This window comes from Empidonax traillii, unplaced genomic scaffold, assembly GCF_003031625.1.
Source record: "Empidonax traillii isolate 1590-97213 ecotype Southwest subspecies unplaced genomic scaffold, ASM303162v1 scaffold600:size394560, whole genome shotgun sequence".
Taxonomy (NCBI): Eukaryota; Metazoa; Chordata; class Aves; order Passeriformes; family Tyrannidae; genus Empidonax; species Empidonax traillii.
In genome coordinates, this window is record NW_020955793.1 from 94,656 (window position 1) to 109,266 (window position 14,611).

Here is a 14,611-nt window from a genome sequence, read left to right on the forward strand (position 1 = left end):
GAAAATGACTGCTATAAGGGGAATTTGTCAGCCTTGGAGCATTCATATAAAGCAAGCTGAATCTTTCTTTTGGCTCATTTCCTGGTTTAATATTTTTATTAGTATGAAATACATTTTTAAAGTATCTGCCACAAGCCTGGCATATTTTTAAGCATTAGGGTTCTGAGACTAGATGGCAGCAGAGGCAAAATGAAAGCAGATAAAATTATGCTACCAAAGGTGGCATATGCCTCTTGTAAAATAAAACACTGTGACATGGCATGTTTCTTTTTTTTATATGTTTCCACACATATTGTTGTGGGATGGACTAACCCAGCTGCCATTGCAATTTTAAATTATTTTTTCTTAAATGATCCTGAAACTCCATGAAGAGGAAGTGCTGTTTCAGCTGTTGCTTCTGTACTTGCCAATCTCATTTAGTGGCTGGATTCCTGAAATAGATTTAGAGAGATCCATAATGTACCTAGTTGTGCCTTTTGCATGGGGTAAACTAAGAAAATAGCCAATCATGTATCTAATTCAGCATAAATTATCAATAGGAGGACTAGAAAAATATCTACACAAACCCAAAGATATTTCATCTTTAAAAACCTGAAAATACAGCACATATATACTATGTATTTTGTCTGTGATTTGTTGAAAAGGCTTTCTTTTTGGTTTCTTTTAGCCAACTTGGAAAGCTCTATTCATGAATCACTCATAAGAGATGATGATTTCCATCATTTCCCATCACTTCCTCCAGCTGAAATTAGCTGTCTTGAGCTTCCTTCTACAAAACATACAGAGATCCACCAAGCAAACAACACTGAGTTAAAATCTGGTGTGACAGACCTTCAACAACAGTTCAATTTGTCTGAGGAAAAAACAAATGGGATACATCCTATTCATGGAGTAAATGGAATGATTAACAGCAAGCCAAATGGTGATAAATCCACCCCACCTCCAGCTGTCTTGCTTTCACCCACAAAGGAGCCACCACCTGTGCTTGCCAAACCAAAGCTGTGAGTATTTTTATTTGTTTTTTTTTGTTTCCTATAAACTTGATATTTGTTGACAGCAAATTTTTGTCTGAAGCAGTTTAGTGTTAGACAAATGGACAATGACTGTGCCTGTCCTTTGAACAATCTTCTTGCTGCTGTGACTTATGCCAAAGAGCTGAATACAAGAGAGAACTGTGTTCTTTACATAGTGCTACCTCAAGGGGAAGTCTTTAGAGAGGTTTAAGTTGAAGTCACAAAAAGAGAAATTGTGGTAGTGGGTGTTGCTCTGTACCTTTTTTCCCTAGTCACTCTACCTAAAGATCATAGTGGCCTGAGATTTTTGAATGTTATTTCTGTTTCAATACTAGTTAACAGGTTTTATTCTGAATATTCTTGTGTTTGTGTAGTCAGTGGATATTCAGGTGTGTAATGTTTTTATTATTTATTAGTATTTATTATTATTTATTATTTATTACATTTATTACATTATTACATTGTTATATATAACCTGTATCTCATTCTGCTGTCAGCCAGATTACAATAGCTCTCTTATAACTAAAAATTTTAAAGGCACAGCTCTAGAAAAAAGGAGAGAAATAAGTGGAAAAAAGTTATAGTACCATTTTTACCTTATGTTAGTAACGATACCTCACTTATGCATGAAAAATCTTATTCTAAATGTTAACTTATAGTTTGATTTTAGCACTGTGCAGAGTCCTCTTTTCCATCTCTCTCAGTAATTTTTGGAATGGGGTGAAGAAACTAAAATGTTACTTTTTTCATTTGCATCAATAGAAGGGATTATTAATTATAAAAATGTGTTTAGGAGGAAACATGAAACATGGTCTTCAAACTTAATGAGGTCATTTGCTTTATTACATGCTTTCACAGGATAACTTGGAGATATAAAAACGCTCTTCTTTTAGCACTCATGCTGAATTTAAACACACAAAAACACATGCTTGAGGCCGCAAGACAACAATATTCCCTTTCTACTCTCATCACTTTTTCTTTCTCTTGCTCTTTGTCATTCTAAGTGATCTCTGACAACTGTAGAGTTAAAGGAGGAGTGGAAGAACTAGAAAGACAGTGGTGAAATAGCAGTATATATGGTGTTGGTTGCATGTACATGAGGGAGGTTGCTGAGAATGGCAACAGATTTTGTTATACAGAATAAGCTGGGTGGTCCTGTACTCAGCTTATCTGTTGCAAGACCCCCTTGAGAAGAAAGGAAACAGCAGTTCCAGCAGAGCAATAAAAAGCAAATTTCACCCCCGAGCTTCCTTTCCCAGAAGTGAGGTTGCCTGAGATAAAGGAAAGAAGGTGGTGTAAAAAATTAGCCATTGTATAATGTTCAATGTTATGTGTGCAAAATTTGTTTTGTTTTTAAACACAGAGCCAACATATAAACAGAAGTGAACATTGTACAGAGCGATGTGAGAGGGATACTCTTGTGAAAATCCTTTCAGTCACTGATGTCCAACTTGATGACCTTGGAATCCCTAGTGTAATTGCACTTGAGTCCTGTATTTTGCCATTAACAACACTTGATGCACAAGAGGCTGATCTTGATTGCAGTCAAGATACATGTTTTGCTTGGCGAAAACTGGAGTAACTCTATGCCGCTGTCAGAAATTGAAATCTTGCCTTCCCCTCAGCCAACTATTTGCTCCCAAGCACAGTGGTAGCACAATGAAAGGAAAGGGTGCCAACAAGAGGAGAAAAAGAAGTTTCTGACTGCAGAGACTTGAAACAAGCTTTTGGCATTTGGAAAATTGCATCCCTAATCAAACTGAACAAAATAATGACATTAAAATTAGCTGAGTAGTAAAGTAGCTATCTCAACCATGAGAATGATCCCTCTTGAAAAGAATTCATCTATGGAATTGCATCTTTTCATAGAGTATTAGATAATAGAACCAGCATATACTAACAATTACATAACACCAAACACATTTATTATAGCCTTTTTAAAAAATATTTAAACCTTTAAATTAGTATTAAATATGTAGAAAGCTTGAAGCTTCTGAATACCATTAACAAGTTTTGTTATTCATGAAGTCTGAGGTTGATTTTAAATTTCCCATAGAATCTTTTGTTTTCAAGCTTATCTTGAATCATCAATTACTTAACAGGTTTAGCTGTGAACTCTCTGAAAATAGTTTATTCAGCCAACACTGAAAGTACTTGCAATGCAAAGCATTTGGGAATAATGGGCTGGGTTTGGTTTGGTGGTTTATTGTTATTATTATTATTGTTGTTGTTATTTTTAGTTTAACAAGAAGGAGAAACTGAGTACCTTCTTGAAGTATGAAATACATTTGCATCTTGGCAATGCAGCTCTAACCAACACCTATAAATAATTATTTACCACAATTCAATCTAATGCACGAGCTGACATGCTAGAGAGAGTTACTGTAGTTGTTTTCAGGCTTGAAAGTGTTTGTAAAGTCCTAGAAAATATTCAGTTTGTGGTTACAGACACTTTAATAATCCTTAAGCCAATATTAGTTATCCCCTGGCTCTGGTACTGAGAATATTTGAAGGAGTTTAATGTGATAATATAAAGAATTTTCTCGGAAAAGTATATATAGAATCAGCTGGGAAAGCATTCAATGCCATATATTTTTCTAAAGTGAAATTTAGAACACAATAATACTAAATATGATTAAAAGGCACAACATTTTGTGTTGCCTTGTTTGCAACATGAGTTTCTGTAGAGAAGAGAGGAAGAACTTTTGAACTGAGACAAAAAAAACCCCTGACTTCTACAATTCTGATCTCTGTTGCTGTGGCCTATTTGAGGAGGTTGAGCTATTACTGTGCCTTGGACTTTTCTAGTCAGTATTGGTGTAATTCATGGATGATCTTTCAGAAGATCCCCATTAATATATGTTATCTTCATATACTTTGCATCTCTCAAAATTAGGCAAATGGTGTTAATATTAATTTCAGTGTGTAGCCTCTGTGTGAAAGTGCTGCCTTAGACCCCTCATTATCCTCAGTGTGAATGTCTACAAAAAAGACACAACACTGTCCTGTAGAGCTTTATATAACCTGTTCATAGTTTCAAGTGAAGAGCTTCCATTCAAGTGGCTTAGTATTACTGTACGTTTTCCACGTGCCTGTTAAAGCAGTAACAGAAAAGATGTTGTTCTTATGGTTACTGGAGGTACCTGTGTGATGTTTGTTGGCTTTGTAACAAGCTGTCGTTTTAAGGTTCATAGACTCAGTGTAACTACAGTGTAGTGCCAGAGTTTTCTGAGCAGAGAGCTTCTCTTCAGATGTCTCCTGTTTTACCCTCTTTGGGTTGGAGAGTTATTCCAGAAGAGTGTAAGCTTAATGGGAGTTATTCTTTTCGATGCTTCTCTCTTGCAGATGCAGAGATCAACTGCAGGTAGTGATAGCTTTCTTTCTATAGTTAATTCACCAAAATAAACTCAAAAGGAACCGGTAGGAACTGCCATGTTTGATAGCTTCAAAACTAGAACAGAAATACCTACCCCTGTAGAATGATCAGCATTTTATTCATTGTATTATTGTGACAAGTTCTATTCTTCATGGGCTTGCATCACACATGCTGTGAAGGTGAATTGTCAGAATTCCTTAATTCCATCTCACGCAGTTCTCTTTGGCAATGCTTTCTTGCAGTGAAAATAAAAGACAGGTATTGATTTTGTAAAAAGAATATATTTTAAATGTGAAAATCAGTAAGTTATAGTCTCTCACCTTTATGAATCTGTTGATCATTTTCTTTTACACACATGGCTATATTATTTCCAATTCTAAAATTTTTTTGGGAGGGGTTATAATGTATTCAAAAGTTTTTGGTTTTATAACAATATACAGAAGAAATTAACCATGAACATAATGAAAGCAGTTTGTATGTAACATCAGTAAGGAAAAGGTGAGATTATAATTAAAATTATTTCCTAAAGATACGGAGTTAATCTGGTTGATATACATCAAAGTCACTGCTGTGACCTCAACTAAAAGCACGTATGTTCATTCTGGTTGTGAAGTGACACTATTTCTTGAGCTGATTCTTTTGTCACTTCAGCCTCCATCCCTCAGCAGATGAGTTTTCTTTCATGGTTTCTTGTGTTTTGTAATCAATGCTACAGATGTTTTTGCAAAGATGCTAGTAATTTCTAGAACATCTCTTATGCTCTTTATTAAAATGTTTATTTTACTATTTTCACTCACTACTGAAATTATTATTAACTTGATCTTTCTGAGAGCCTTTTGCTTAATATTGAGCTTACTTGTAAGTTCTTATGTCCTGACAGGCCTTGTGTTTTAAAGATACTGCAAGAAATTATTATTCCCTTAATAATTGTGTTTGATATCTGCAAGCAGTTAGACAATGTTTAGATTATATTGGGAAGCGTTGGATAGAAAAAGAGCATGTGAGAATAGGCAACAGTTCAGTGATTAATGCCTTGGAATATACAAAAGTCAGGTATAAATCCTTAATCTGCCCAGGTTCCTGAAGCCCAGAGAACAGACCCTTGCACTAGGAGCTTTGAACACTTCACATTTTTTCTTATGCAGACCAGCAGTACTCGGGAGATGGTGAGAAGATGTCATGTAGGAAAACTGTTTTCCCTCCACTTCTAGCAATGTAAATATGAATGTGATTTGTTGTAAGTGTTTAAATTAGGAAGGACTGAGCACAGAAATGCTTAGCTTCAGTGTTAATCAACCAAATTATTTAAGTTTTTGTTCAAAGTTATTGCATCTTCTGATAAAAACCTGAAGAGAAAACCATTCTTTCATAGTTTGAATGATGCACAAAACAGAGGTCTTCTGCCGCTATTTATATGAAACAAAAAGTAACAGACTTTCCCAACCAAGGGAAAAATAGTCCCTACCACTTCCATGTGATTCAGCAATGAACCATGTCCTAGTGAGTTTTCCATGCTTCTCCCAAAGTTAACTAAAAAATAAAAGCAGATATAATTAATTTTGAATTAGAACAGTCAATCAGCCATATGTACAGTATATACTCAAGATTTATTTGCTACAGCAAAAAAATGTGGATGTTGAAAGCTTTGTTATTACAGAAATGCAAAGGTAAAAAGAAAAGAGCTCCTACAAAAATGTAAACTTACACAAACAAGAATTTGAATCAAAAAATGATGGAGTTTGAGGAATCACGTTACAAATATGTACTCTTATAGAGAATAAGACATTGCCTAGCCTCCCTTGTAATAGTTTATGATAGAAAAAAGGCATAATGTATCATTGAGTTTCCCATATTCCACAAGGCTGAGCAAAATTCAAATTTTTAATTTTTTTAAATTGTAATTTTACTTGGAAATGAACAAGGCAATCTTCATCTGTGTAAGAAAATTGTGGCAACCTTATTTTGTCTACGAGTTAGTGATCACAGTAAACATGTAACTTTGCATTCATGAGCAAAGGTCCATCCAGATCCATTTCTTTTGTTTCATTTGCTGTGTTCTTTCAAGATTGATAAGGACCTCTGGATCCTTATCTTGCCAACAAAGTCAACCCACAATAAAACTCTGATCTACACATATTTTCTGCTGTAGTAGAAATAACTAACTAAATTTGTCAAAATATAAAGGAGAATAACTACACATAAAGTTGATTATAGTACAAGTCCTGAGTGTTTTCTACAACCATTTTCACAATTAATATATGAATGGTTCATTTGTAATGTTTTGTTTCTCTCATTTTATACAAAAATTTTTTAATAGGATTGGAGTTAAACTAAGGATAAGTTTTTGTGACGCTTTGCTATTTCAGTGATCAACAGGCACTTGGACTAGGGTTTATAATTTACTGATAACAAATAATATATGAAAATAGAGGAAACTATGAGAGAATATACTAAAAAATAGAAGTTTTCCCAGACTATTTTCTCAGACTATTTTCATACGCAAAAGTTGCAAATCCTGCCAAGGAATAAAAAGTGTTATAATTCCTCATGGCACACCTGTGGACGGAATGCAGTAGATTATGGTTTAAAACAAGATATTAGTTGACTTCCTTAGTGATCTTTGATCACTGTAAAAAACTCCGAGAGCACCAGAAGATGGAAGAGAGGAAACACGAAGTGTTATTAAATATAGATTGAAAGTCAGATTTATTTATCATGCTCTATATCTCTGTTTTAAATAATGAAGAGAGTATGGTTTTGTTTTTGACAAAAGTATGGATCAGTGTAACAAAGCTTCTGAATGTTTTGTGATATATTAGACTGATGATTACAGGTAGGAGAGATGAAAAATGCATCTGTAGAGACAACCACTTGTTAAGAAAAGTACACAAGGAGACCCAGTGAGAGGACTAAACAAAAAAATACTGTTCTCTTTTCTTCAAGTTATAATGATGTTAAATCCTAAATCTTCCCACAAATCTTTCAGCTGTTCTATCTTTATATCCTTATGACTAAAAGAACGCTTATAAAACCATGGTTCTTTCCTAGAGAACTGCAAACAATTTAACACCATTTTTCATATGAGAAAGAAGACCCAATTTTGATGAGAAAACTAGATTTTCTCTACTTGGTATGGTGAAAAACATAAGTATAAACACATAATGCTTGTGTGAAAATGCCATAACTGAGTGTGTAAAGTCTAGCAGCTCAAATGAAACTGCATGAACTTAAAGAGACATAGAACTACTCCAGTACAAAAATTCAAAATTCTGCTGGATCTGATGCTGCAAATTATTTGTTTATATTATCCCAAATTCAGTTTTATGATACAGTTGTAATCCTAGTGACTTCCATCGTTCCTCATTTAGACACCTAAAGTCACATGAAAATATGTCAACTTTTTTCATATTCCTCAATACAGTCATCACAAATACCTTGAATATTGAAATTATGTACTGGTCAGTCTGCTGTTAGAAGGCAGCTTGCTGAGGCAGCAGTACGTAATTTTATTTCCAGTTCCTAAAGTGACTTTAGTAAAAACCTAAGAACAGATAGTAATTTAAAATTGTAAATATTGCATATTCTGCTTTCAGGGACCTGAAATTGCTTATTTCAGACCAAGGAGTAGCATGCTCCAAAACCAGTGGCAGTTATTGCTGAGAAATTTCCTCTTTCTGAAGTCTTTGTTAATATAGTATCAAAGGGTAATCGCAAATGAACTTTAAACCTTTTAAAATCTGCAGCAATAGAAGTCTGAATCTCCTTGTAACAGTAGATATCAACAACAAGAGAGGTTAAGGGTGACATATTTATCTTTTAGGCTTTTTCTCCTTTTGGCAATGATGTTTTCTGACCTTTAGTAGGTGGAGTACATCCTGTCTACATAAAAAACTAATCAGTATTTTAAGAGGAAAAGTCAAATATCCTTGAAACAGTCACAAAAGATGTGTTTTGCGTGTGCCACCATCATGGTACACACACGGGACTTACGTGTTTTTTCAGATTTTTATTTTAAAACTACTGAAAGTAATCCAGATCAGAGGACAAACAGGGACATGAGGGAAAATTAATAGAATCATAGAATGATATGGGTTGGAAGGGCCCTTAAAGATCATCTAGTTCCCACCTCCTTGATGTGGGCAGGGACACCTCTCATTAGTCCAGGTTGCTCCAAGCCCCATCCAGCCTGGCCTTGAATGCTTCCAGGGATGGGGCATCCACAACTTCTCTGGGCAAATTGTTCCAGTGCCAAACTGCCCTCACAGTAAAGAATTTCTTCCTAACATCTGATCTAGACCCACACTCTTTCAGTTACAATCCATTCCCCCTTGTCCTATCACTATGTGTCCTATCCTCTCCAGTTCTCTTGCAGCCCCCTTTAGGCACTGATAGGTGGTTCTAAGGTCTCTCCGGAGCCTTCTTGTCTCCAGGCTGAGCAACCTCAACTGTCTCAGTCCGTCCTTGTAGGAGAGGTGCTCCAGCCCTCTGAATCTTAGTGACCCTCCTTTGGACTTGTTCAAACATATCCATGTCCTTGTGTCGGGGACCCCAGAGCTGGACACAGTACTCCAGGTGGGGTCTCACAAGAGTGAAGTAAGAGGGGGAGAATCACCTTTCCCAAGCTGCTGGTCATGCTTCCTTAGATGCCACTTAGGATATGGTTGGCCTTCTGGGTGACAAGTGCACAGGTTCAACCACTTGTTTGAGTCTGTGCATTTTAAGTTTTTAGTTAAAGACATCCTTTAAGCTTTTAAGTGCTGTCCCTCTCTTTTCTGGCTGGCTCTTGCTTCATAGCTCTGTTGCCTCTCTCCTATCTTTGTTACCAACTATCACCTCCAGGTGCCAAAAGTAGGCTTTCTTCCAAGAAAAAGATAGCAAAGGTGGGGGGGGCAATCATGCATTTAAGGCAGCGGTTTTTTTCTGTAATGAGGTCGAATAGAACTCTATGCCAACAGTTTATGATATACCTTTGAACCAGAAAATACAAGTGGAAGTGTTGCACCATCCATCTGTAAACAGCCTACAGCAGTTTTCTGGTAATCATGAACTAAAAGTATTGAAATGAAACATTTTGATTTTCGAGACATTTCTGTTGATTTTTTCTGTTTCTTTCCTTCTCACTTAAATAACTATTTATTTAATACTTGAAAATGATCAAGCAAAGCAAATCCAAGTGTTCAGTTCTTCTAAGCATTTTCTGAGAGGTTCTCAGTGTGATTTTGTGCAGGAAGTTCCTGTAGAAATATTCAAGGATTCTCTTGATATAACAGGATAAAGTCCTCAAACAAACAGACTAAATGCTTTCCTGCATACTAATCCTTGCAGCTTAATCATCATATGTGCTTACTCCATATTTACATGGCTCTGAATATGGCATGCAACTACATTTGCCTTAGTATCGTTTCATCCCTGACCACATAAATATCCAATATACACATGATTTTGAAACTGTAAAAATATCATATTTTGCTAGTTAGAAGGAGGAAGGCAGGTGAAAAGGGATATAGTTCTTGTTTTAAACTACCTTTGTTTGCTCTGTCTCAATGCAGACAAATCCATTTGCCGGGATTGCTCACTTTAGCTGTAGCAGGTAGAAGATGGTGCTGTAAAACTGAGACAGATGGTGTTGACAGTTTTGTGTTTGGTTTGCAGGGAAGAGGAAAAAAGGAACACTAAATTTTAAAGTTCCAGTAATAGTGTATCTGCCATCTTTGCCCTCTAAGTGACTTCCTAGAGAAAGGTCCCATCGGATTCAGGTTAAGAACTTGTAACTAATAGGACAGAAGATTGCACTGCCACTTTCTTTGGCACTCAGGTCTGTTGAGAAATTTGAAAAACCTTCTGCATACAGCACTTAGTATTCTAATCCAAAATGAGAGACTGGAAATACTTATTCAACTGAGACATGGCATAGAAATTGATTAATATTAAAAAATACAATTTTTCTTTTAGAAAGTCTGCTTGTCCCTTTTGTTCAGGTTTTGACAGTACTTTTTATCATCTTATCTGCTGAATAATAAAATTAATCAAGAAATTGAAATAAAAGATCAACGAGTATGGTTGTATAAGACTGAGAGAGATACTGGCTAAAGGTACTTCTGTCAATACTCATTTTCTTTGGAAAATTTGTTTTGTAAACTCTGGATAGATAAAGTTATGAAGTTCCTTTTGATAATATGAACTTTCAAGTTCTCTGGAGATTACAGTTCTCTATAATAGGCGCAAGCATAATTATGTGAATGGTAGTTGGGATAAACAGTTATTATGTTTAAATAAGATTTCAAAGCTATGTGACTTTGGCTTGAAATCTGCAAGAATATGAGGACTGAGTAGTCATTGTTTTGTCATTCTTTCCTTCAAGAAATAATTTAAAAAAAGAAGGTAATTTGAGGGTTTACTTAACAAGGATAACTTCTGAATAGCTAGTTTACTGCATGGGTTTTTGTGTAATATATAGCCAAAAAAGTAGCTAAAGTGATTACAAGTTCAAGTGCTGGCTGCCCTCAGACTCCCAGTGCCTACTCATGAATAAACTTATTGCTGGAACTTATCACAGAAACCATCTGCAATTAGTCCTACCCATCTACCTGCAGCTGGTCATGCCCATGCTTTAAAAAGTGCTCTGCAGAAGTATGAACTCACACTTGTGTAAGGAGACCTACTGGACAGGGTGCTAGCTTGTGAAGTTTAATCATTTTTGTATTGAAGTGATGCAATTGTATAATGTTTTCCATGCTTCTTCTAACTGTGATTATACTACCAAGTTTTTCTTGTATGTAATTTCAAGTTTTCTTCCTTGTTCTCATTATCTTTTGCATTTTGCTTATATTATCTGTGTTTTCATTTTCTGCCCCGTGTTAAGAAAGGTATTCTGGTGAAAAAATCAAGAGGTTGGAACTCAGTGGCATTCATTTCTGTCTAGTTCTATGTGCTTGCTATGAAACTTTAGTTTCAGGATATCCATGTGTTAATTATTTGTCATAAACAGAATCAATAGAGGTAACTAAACATATCATAGAAACCTGAAGAGGTGCTGCAGGTCCTCCTCTGTCAGCCTTGTATTCGTGTTGGTGAATATCTCTTGTCCTAAGAAGCCTTATTCCTCTCACAGAGATTTTATGGAGGTAAGAACATAAAACCCTCATCCAGTGGAGGGAGCTATGTTCCTGGAGTACATGTCTGTCAAGGAAACAACTTGATACTTTCTAGAATACTGACAAAAGCATATATTAAGAGGCAGGAGCTGGACCACTTTTAAGAGGCTTTGTTTGTGTCCCAGAAAGAACAACAAGTTGGAAGTCTAGAATTTGGCTGCAGAGAAGTTGAGTGGGGTATTTGGTTTGAAACTAGTAGTAGTGAAGGCAGAAAAGATCCCAAAGCTTAGGACAGGTGTTTACACATAACAGTTCAAGGACTAATATGGAAAATGTCTCAAGGGGATAATGAAGGGTTGGCCTTTGTATTAAGTAGAACAGTTGTTTACTAGAAATATAATCACCTTCTTACCTTTTGGTAGACTTAATAATACGTGCTATATATTTAGTGTTTGTCTAAGAAAAAATTCTCATGAGAACCTACCACGGTTGATATCTGGAATGTTCTAAAATTCCTGCCTGTTACCTTGTGTAAGGCCTTTCAGTATCCTTGGCAAACTCCGCAGTGTATTTAGTCAGAAAAATAATCAGCATATATGAAGCTGATAGAATTGGACAGCTAGTAAACACTGAAAATTTTGCTTCCAGGATGAGATTTTGGCAACAGTCTTATAACCTCTCAAAGGCACTGCATTTTTGCTTCTTTTGACTAATTGTTATTGCTCATTACAGACTTATTAAAGTAGGCCTGCGTGATGTTGGGTAATTCGCACAGTATGAAATATCTTTCATTTTCAAGAATGCAAAGCATCAGCTCAGTACAACTGGAAATCTATGTGTTTATCTGTACTCCTCATTGTGTGGCATACTGCACATAGCTTTACACAGGCAAATAATTAGTTTCTTGCATGTTTTTTGAAATGTGTTTCTCTTATCTCCATTATCTTGATTTTGGAATCCGTGTTTATTGTATGGACTTATGCTTGAAAACACCTTTCATGTCTTTCTGCGTGTATTTGAAAGACAGGATTGAAAATTTTGAATTTTATCCCTCCTTCTCCCTTTCCTTCTCCCTCTCCTTAACCATTTTGACCACTGCAGTGTTTCTGCTTATAGTTTATTCTTTTTTTTTTTTCTGTAAACTTTTTTAGAAACATACATGGACTGTGTTTTTTGGTCTTTTACTTAAGTGCAAGATTTTGTCAATCAAGATTTTGCTCACCATCCCCCTGGCTCACCTTCTCACCTCTCTGTAATAAATCACATAAGTAACAGAAGTAGGACTGTTCAATTAATTATTTTATAATATCTACATTTCTTTGTTTGTTTTAATTGCAGTTAGAGACAGGTAACTACTGTGGTATGTGAATTTAATTAAATGGTGACTTTTGGACAAAATGAATTTTCTGTAAAATATCTTGCAAATGCAATTACATGTCAGAAATCTGAAGATTGAGTATAATATTTCAACCTAGGAAATAATAGGAAATGCAATGACATGAATGCAATAAGGAAAATAAAAGAATTTCCTTTGTTTTCAAGACAAAGCACAATCAGAATAACTTTTGATGTGTTGACTCTTTATCCCCAGTTCTCTATGGGACAGTGTCTGTATTTTTTGCCTATTTTATACAACTCATAAAAATCAATCCACTATAGGTACGCTGATTTGACATCCACAGAATTATGGTAATAGCTGAAAAGTGTATTTAGGAAAATGAGTGGAATGCCATTAAAATCTGTTTAACATTTTCTATTACTTCTGTCTTATGCCTATATTACAGACTCTTCCAAATCCACAGGGTAATTGAAGGATATAAACTATATTTAAAAAAACAGAAGTAGTTTAGACTGAATGAAGAAGGTTACTCAGTTAAAACTGTTTCATGTTCACCATTGTCATTTATTTCATTAAAGTTAATTTAGTACCAATGGTAGTTTACTCAAATCCTGTTGCAGTTGTTGATATATTTTTGCTGTGAAAAATGGAGATGGGGAATAGTAATAACAATTCAGAGGAAAAAATTTTCTTGCTTGGATTGCTGCACCAAAAATCTTAAGCTCAAGAATTTTAAAAGTGTAATTAAAGGAAAGAGTTTCTTAAAATTCCTTTAAAAAAAAAAAAAGTTTGTTAAAATAAAAGTAATAGGGAAAAAAAAGAGAAGTAACTAGAGCTTGAAGTAGCTTTTCCTTCATTCCCTTTCCCTCACTTGCTCCTGCATTCTTTTGCTCCTACACACTTGTGCTCTCTTCTGTGTCTCTCTCCTCTCTCTCTCCCTCTCCTTCTCTCTCTCTCTGCTTTGTTCATTCTAATGGAAAGTCTTCACAACTGAAAGTCTTCACAAATCCAACAGATGAACCACTGTTAATGTAAGGTTCACCAATACAGGATAAGGACTGGTTTGCATTTATTGCATTGTCATGTTTTCACAAGGCCTCAAAGGATTCTTAGCAGAGTCAGAGGAAAAAATCACAGCATATTTTCCATTTGAAATACAATAATGTAAAAGTTACTGTAGATATCCCTTTTCTTGCCTGCAAGTTTTTAGTTTATAATGTAGCTTTTGCATTCATTTCCTGCTTGGAGGAATTAAATATTTGGATGATCCTGACAGATATATTAAATGCAGATCAAATTACTTAAGTTCTCAGTGGGTGAAAGAGGCAGAGTAGAAGTCTAAATGTTTAATGTGAAAATTCTTATTAAAGAGATTTCATTAAGGACACTATGGAAAATGTTTCTAGAGAATGGATAAGTTCTTGTAATATTAAATGGTTATACTGGTTTGCTTTAATGGTACTGACATTACAAGTTTGTGCATTCAGAGTTTTCTAGAAGTGACTGTGTTAACAGCGTGTTTACAGCTTGAATAATTAAGTAATTTTTTCTTGCCTATTTGAGTGAAAAATCCAATATGCTTCACCTATAGGGTTCTTCCATAATCCCACTCTGATTTGTTGTTCTGATGTTCTCAGTCTGTGTAATTGCTTATAATTTCTTTATATCTTAATATTACATTTTTAATATATGACTGTGAAACAGTTTATGTGTTTACTATCTAAAAATAATCTGTACTTGCAGCTTTGGAATTGCTTATAATCTATTACAATTGCCTAATATGAAAAAC

The 14,611-nt window shown here is 35.1% G+C and overlaps 1 protein-coding gene across 2 annotated transcripts in view; it reads left to right on the forward strand.

Annotated features, from left to right (window-relative positions):
• The window catches only part of PALLD (palladin, cytoskeletal associated protein), a 200,921-nt gene that overhangs the window by 88,975 nt on the left and 97,335 nt on the right, over nucleotides 1-14,611 (forward strand). For both annotated transcript variants that reach the window (XM_027898507.1, XM_027898508.1), the window contains one exon: nucleotides 668-1,001. In XM_027898507.1, coding sequence (XP_027754308.1) covers nucleotides 668-1,001 — 334 coding nt within the window. The remainder of the gene's footprint in view (nucleotides 1-667; nucleotides 1,002-14,611) is intronic.